The sequence below is a fragment of the Cetorhinus maximus genome, chromosome 17 (genome assembly GCF_964194155.1).
Source record: "Cetorhinus maximus chromosome 17, sCetMax3.hap1.1, whole genome shotgun sequence".
Lineage (NCBI taxonomy): Eukaryota > Metazoa > Chordata > Chondrichthyes > Lamniformes > Cetorhinidae > Cetorhinus > Cetorhinus maximus.
Window position 1 is genome coordinate 92,055,258 of NC_135895.1, and position 6,993 is coordinate 92,062,250.

General features: G+C 44.4%; 1 protein-coding gene across 1 annotated transcript; it reads right to left on the reverse strand.

Moving 5' to 3' along the window:
• Positions 1–2,538: 2,538 nt before the first annotated feature.
• LOC144692777 (tumor necrosis factor ligand superfamily member 6-like) lies at positions 2,539–6,697 on the reverse strand. The gene is made up of 4 exons (XM_078561858.1): positions 6,332–6,697; positions 6,202–6,238; positions 5,579–5,626; positions 2,539–3,215 (listed from the first exon to the last, which is right to left on the reverse strand). The coding sequence occupies exons 1-4, from the start codon at positions 6,566–6,568 to the stop codon at positions 2,812–2,814; spliced, it is 726 nt and encodes a 241-aa protein (XP_078417984.1). The 5' UTR covers positions 6,569–6,697; the 3' UTR covers positions 2,539–2,811.
• Positions 6,698–6,993: the final 296 nt, after the last annotated feature.

A 6,993-nucleotide genomic window follows, 5' to 3' on the forward strand; every position in this document is an offset into this window, starting at 1 on the left:
GGGTTAAAAGTGCTAGGGGGAGCAGAGATAAGGGTCCTGGAAACAGGAGAAGAACCAGGGCCCACGATTCCTCCCCCTGACCCTGATGCAACCCTCCTGGTCTCATTTATGAACAGGTTAGTCAATAATACTGAGTAATAATGGGTTGATTCATCATCAGGCTTGTAATTCAGCATAAAATGTATGAGTGCACTGTTGTTGGCTATAGTACTGATATTCATCAAACAGTGGTTCCAGCAATGAAAGGTGCAACAACAGTTTATGTGTCTGCAACCCATCAGGGTGGGTGCCAAACCCTGATACCAGAAAATGATATCTGCTGCCCAGTTAACACATTCCAGTTACTGTCACCCCATGCCTCAAAGAAAATACGAACATACGAAATAGGAGCAGGGGTAGGCCACTCAGCCCCTCAAGCCACTCCGCAATTCAATAAGATCATGGCTGATCTGAATGTAACCTCAACCCCACATTCCTGCCTATCCCCGATAACCTTTCACCCCCTTGTTAATCAAGAATCTATTTCGTTCTACCTTAAAAATATTCAAAGACTCTGCTTCCACTGCCTTTTGAGGAAGAGTTCCAAAGACTCTCAACCCTCAGAGAGAAAAAATTTCTCCTCATCTCTCTTAAATGAATGACCCCTTATTTTTAAACAATGACCCTGAGTTCTAGATTCTCCCACAAGAGGAAATATCCTCTCCACATTCACCCTGTCAGAGCTTGGAGCTCATTCTTTTAGCATGGAAGTGGTGGCCAACTCTATGAGAACACTTATGTGTCCAACCCTGATGCAGCGTCTGAGGACTAATGTCTCAGTTTCCTCAGAAACTTGCATCCAATCAGAAGCCACCTCATTGTACAAGTGCTGCAGTGGGCGGTCAGACTGCAATCATACAATGTCAGCCTGCATGTGGCCTTTTTACTTCTCCTTCTCCTATTCCTCATCTTCCTCTGTAGCCACTCGCCATATACATGGTGGAAGGGGATGTGCCCTCATGTTGGTAAGGTTGTGCAACAGAACCATGAATCATGCTCTGGTGAGTACCACAGCTCTCCTCCAGAGCAGTCCAGCAGAAGCATTGCTTGAGTACCCCAATGGTTTCTTCAGTGACATCTCGTGTGGCAGTCTGGCTCTCATTGTATGCACACTGCCCACGTCCTTGGGTTGCGCACTCAAGTGGGGAGCCAGGTAGTCAGTGGATAGCCCTTATCTCCCAGTAACCACTCTCTGTTTTGATGTGTTGGCTCAAATACAGTACAGCAGACTGGCACAGCATAAAGATGTAATGACTGCTTCCAGGATACAAGGCATTAATCTGCATGATCTGCTGGCCATGGGGGTGTCTCATCCAGAATGTGGAACCCTTTGTGGTTCTGGTATATCTCTGTATTTGGATGTGTCACCCACAAAGTAACATGCATCCAGTCAATGACACCCTGCACCAGGGGAAACCCTGCTATCATAGTGAAGCCACATGCTTGTTCCACTTGCTTCTCTCTGGAAAGAGAGCATAAAATGTATTCCGCTCTCCTGACATGAAGAGCGTCAGTCACCTGCCTTGCACAGCAGTGATGGCGAACTGTGAGATATTCAGACAAGTCACTTGCTCCAATCTGGAAGGATTCTGACATGAAGAGGTTCATGGCAATGATCATCTTTATAGCGATTGGCAATGCCCTCCCTCACCCTGCACTGAGGCAGTAGATCTGCTTGAAATAGGCAGTGAGCATTCCCTTTGTAAAATGGAGATATTTTTCATGCACTGTTCCTCGTTGAGGTTAAGGTAAGAGAATTGCTCCCTGAAAACATTGAGTGGATATGGCTTCCTGCTCAGAACCCTCTCCCCTTCTCTTTCTCCATCTTCAAGCAGCTTGTCCTACTCCGTGTTACCTCTGCTCATCCTCCCTGTCGTGTTACAGGCCAAAGAGACATAGAAATTACTGCGCCCATGACAGAGAGCAAGTGTTATGAGAAGAACCAATGAAGTGAGAACCAAGGTCTTCATCATATGTCACATCACTCCCTGTGGACTTTGGAACTCTTCCAGAACTCAGCAAGATGAGAGTAGTTGATGATAACTTTAACTAGTGCTGTTGGGGTGGTTCTTCCTGTTGCTCAACATGTGTCCAGCTGTGCAAGGTTAAGAAAGGGGATATTAGCCAGAGCAGTGAGGTCAAAAATGGCACAGTTGGTGTCAAATGAGCACTGCATACTGATTGACGTCAAGACCTGTTGCACTGCATCCTTCTGACACTCACTCCTGATACTCACACTAACATTCTCACTGCACAAAATGGCTCCCATAGCCTGAGAAAACAGATACTACAGAATCGAAATTTCTGATCTCTGCCCTCTTAATACAAGAGTCCGAATAAACTATCCATTAGGTTTCATTGGCACAGCTTACTTTGTTCGCAAGTAACAATCACAAATAGCTGTCAGAAACCTCATTCAGTCCATAAACAGTAATGTGAAGTAAAGTTTTACAATGGCAAATCCAGTCATAGCCAAACCCAATGTAAGCAGACTCTGAATATGATTAAATCATTATCAGGTTCGAATTAGTTTATTACACAGCATTACTGTTGTAAAACTGTAAACCTCCTTTGCATGAATCGATCTCGCCCTCTCTCCCACACTTTTCAATATATATTCTATCGATTCTACTGCAGGCTTGAGTAACTAAGACACATTATTTAATTATTCTTTCCCGAGTGCTTCTCTAATGTAGAAAATAACTTACAAGCTTACTTAGGTCCATTGGTCATTGACCCATAGTAAATGAAAACATGCATTAAAAATGCAAATTAAACCTTATGTAATCCAAAAAATGTGTTAAACTGATCAAAGTTAACTAAGGATGGATTTGACACATTAACATATATGCGTTCGCCTTTCGATAAATTAAATATTCCTGATTGAAAGCTATCTCTCGACCACTCTCCACTATTCCCAAGACAATTAATGCTGCTCCTGGTTTTCATCAGTCCAATAGGTTTAGGATAACGTTCAGTCCGTTTGAACACAGTTTGTTCCAGCAACGTGACTGATTGGCATTCCTGTCCTCGGAAGTAGACTTTGGAGTAAATAAGGTAATATCCAGATTCTTTAATGATTAATGCTCCGTCACTGTAGCTTACTCCTTGGGTGAAGGCAAGGTCCCTCATAGCGTCCCACACGAGTGTCATGGAATTCTTAATGAAGTTCATTCCTTTGAGATAATCATTGTGAACAAAATGCTAAAGTCAGTACAAATGAGCGCAATACAGTCAGTTTTCTGATTATGTAACCTATGGATTCTTGAATAACTTTAAAACTGTGTTACATAATTAATTTTATGTGCAGTAAAAGAATCATGCTGATTTATAGACCTGCCATGTTAACATGACAAAACTCTTGTCATCTTCCTTCATCTTCATTTTTTTTTGTTTGATGAACTGTTTAGCCGCTTTTTTAGCCTGTCGGTTTTTATTAATATTAAATTTGCATTTCTATATCATTTTAATGTCATAACGTCACTGTACAAGCAAGTCGACTTTTTGAAGTGTCATTTCTGTGGTTGCATAAGCTAACAAGGCAGCCATTTTGTACTATCGATGTCCCACAAGCAACTTCTCTTCTTTCTTGGTGTTGTTGGCCAACTGAGGAATGCTGACCCAGACACCAAAAGAACCCTCCAGTTTTCTTCAAAATTCACCATGTTTAATGTCACTTGAACGAACAGAATAGATGATCGGAGCCATGGCTTAACCTCTCACCCGAAGAGCAGCACCTTCCACATTGCAGCACTCCCTCAGTGTTGCCTTTCAGAGTCTCAGCCTGGATGATGGACTAAATTTTACCGTGGACTTCAGGGTGAAAAGTGGGTGCTGAATTCCTCACTTGCCGGCACTGGGCCAGGTCCATAATTTTGCCACAGGCGGACTACTAATTGGTCACTTGAGGGCCAGCCGTGCAATTGGGGATGGCGGGTGGGCTCCTGCTGCTGCAGAGGCCTGGCAACTCTGAAGCCTTGGCAACACCACCAGGAGTGGAGGGTACTGCTGAGGCAGGAGACCTCAAGCCTCCGACAGGTAAATGCCAAAAAATAAAAAAATTTCATGGGGGCAAGTTCAGCGTAGAACCCCCTCCGTGTATACCATTGGGGCTGCAGGGCTGCTACCTTCCCTGCCCATGGGCCCCTCTTTGGAAGGAGGCCACCTCAATTAAACTGGCAGCGCCCCACACGTAGCAGGGGGCCCATTCTGCCATTGGCAAGAAGTCAAAGACCCTGTAAAATGGCTCACAATAGGGCCTGTTAGTATGCAAGTTGGCCGCCCATCTCCATGATGCCCTCCAGCTCGGAAGAATCTGCAGCCTGGGCAGCCGCCTCTGCATCTAGTCTCACCGCTGGGAAAATGCTCCGGCCACAAGGTGCCATCCCAACACAGCTCCGCACTATTTCGTCGGCTCCCTGTCTCCTAGTTTGCCACCCAACAAAGTCTCATCCCTGGGATGGCTCCCACAGGATTCCAACCCAGAGGCACAGGTATACCTCTGACTGAATTGAAACAAAAAAATGCTGGAAAAACCCAGCTGGCCTGACAGCATCTGTAGAGAGAGAAAAACAAAAGTTAACTTTTCGAGTCTGTATGACCCTTCTTCAGAGCCTGTTAGAAGGGCCACAAGGACTCGAAATGTTAACTTTGTTTTTCTGTCCCCACAGATGCTGTCAGACCTGCTGAGCTTTTCCAGCGTAGTTAGGTGGGATTATCCCTCATTCAAAAGCACTCAAAGATAGGGGGCCTATTAAGTGGCACAAGGTGTGGCAGGCCTTTTCTTAAAGAGGCAACATGGGGATCATGCCCGTTGTCCAGCTGGCAGCCAAGACCCCCGCCGCCTCCACAAAAGTTTGACCACTGTGTGGGGAAACGGGCACCCGGCGGTGTTTTTCCCTAAATTGGACAATTAGTGGCCAGGGGTGGGCTCGCCATCCAATTAAGGATAGAAGGTGGACTCCAGAAGCTGAAGTGCCCGTAGGAGGCCCCCCAGCTCGGAAGAATCTGCAGCCTGCCATTGCAGGTATGGGAGGGAGAGGAAGCTCCCATCTTGAGGTGCCCTCTTCGTGGCTTTTAAAACTCATTGGGAACACCCCCACAGCGTGGCCTGAGGCCACAACTGTGGCCAGGTAGGTGAGGAAGGCCTTAAAACGTGCCTGGAAGACTGGTCCACCAGCCTGCTGTTCACAAATTTCATATACAATTGGCTTTAATAGATTGCCTGCCACTTGCAGGCGAGTAGCCATTCCAACACCAATTTCTCCTCTGGGAAAATACCTCCGGGGCAGGATATGCAGTAAACTAGCATATCACGGGGCGGTGCAAATCTTTGTGCCCACCTGCCCCTGCATTCACCCCTATTTGGGGGTGAAAATTCTGCCCATTTTTACCTCTGCAATATTTCTCTAATGCTTGACCTTATTATATTTTACATTGATTTCCTCTTTATTGCTTGGTATTTGATCATTGTCTTACCTCCATTCCTCCTCACCCACCCCCACCAACCATACACCACATCCTTGAGATAATCACTAACCTGTGAGGTGTGCAACAATCTCGGGTGCTTTTTTGATCTCTGAAGGTCCTAAGAGAGATTTATAAGAAATAGACATCGATAAATAGCAGCACAACCCAGCGCACACGAAACAAGTTAAAGCTTTGTTCTTGATGTAAGTAGGCCTACTTTCGTTAGTCACTCAGGTTGATTGAATCATAAAATTATAGACTGCTATAACACAGGAGAAGCCCCCCATTTGACCCAAATCAATGGCTGAGTTCAAAGTGAGATTCACACAAAAGAAGTAGAAAAGAAATGAATTTAAAATTGGTGCCTTTCACACCCCAGTTCATTCTGAAATGTGCCAAAATTCATATGTTTAGCACCTTGGTTGTCCCACATCATTCTATTCTCTACTCATTATCACTCTCCTTTAAGCCAGTTTGTGTATAATCACTTCATATTATCTGTTGATTTTTGAATCTTGAAGATTGCTGCATCATTCTCAAGCACTTAACATAAAGTTGGATGGAACCCTTTTCTGAGTGCAATTAGCCCAAATAGATCTTTCTCCATGTGTCTAGACTTGAATATAAGTGTATTTGGAATTGAAATACCCTGTATTCGCATGAAAATTAAGCCATTTTTTATACTGTACTCACCAACAATCTTTGCTTGTTGACCATCATCATCCTGAACCTGGTCAAAACAAGAAAAATAACATCTTTGTTTTCTAAATTCTGCTTTCAAGCGATTGTAAACTTTCAGTCCAGCGTACCAAAAAGCACGTACCTGTTTTATTTTGTCGAGTTTCTTGTGGAGTTGGAATAAGTAGAATGCGCCCAACGCCAGGCATGCCAGTATTATGAATGTCAGGATCAGAATCATAACAGTGCATGTTTTCTGCCAGTCCTTCCTTTTTTTCATCAGCGTTGGCACCAGTACTGGGTTCACAGCTGCTGGGTAACAAGTAAGGTTTGGATCACTACCCACGGTGTAAACTTGTGGGTATCGGTAATCAGGTTCCATGATTAGTCCAGAAACCAGTGTCCAAAATGTTGTTTGGTATCTTCGATATCTGGGCCTCCTTCCTTTTTCAGTTCCGCGTAGAACAATGCACTGATCTTCTGTCCCTCAGACGTGCAACTGCTGTCTCACTCCGTGTAGGAGTTTCCTTCCCTTTATATAAGAAGACCCAATCAGTTATGCCCACACATGGACTCCTTCCTCCTGAAGCATGGGAGGCTGCCAAAAAATGTTTCCATCCAATCAAAGTGAGCTTAAAGGTGAAAGTCTAAACATTGCACCTTGTCCTTTTTTCTTTTACCTTTTTGTTTAACAACCTGATTGAATATGCAATGAATCCTGCCTGAATATCCAAGGTATTGAGGACAGTTTACATTTAATACTGAACACCGTCACTGGTCCTCACAGTACATTACCTTTGCCCCATT

Bases quoted from the DNA above. Each gene is read 5' to 3' on its own strand.
- LOC144692777 (XM_078561858.1), bottom strand. From the start codon at position 6,568: ATGGAACCTGATTACCGATACCCACAAGTTTACACCGTGGGTAGTGAT. The intron at 6,239-6,331 runs GTACGTGCTTTT...TGTTTTGACCAG, and splicing joins AACTCGACAAAATAAAACAG to GTTCAGGATGATGATGGTCA. The intron at 5,627-6,201 runs GTGAGTACAGTA...AATCTCTCTTAG, and splicing joins TCAACAAGCAAAGATTGTTG to GACCTTCAGAGATCAAAAAA.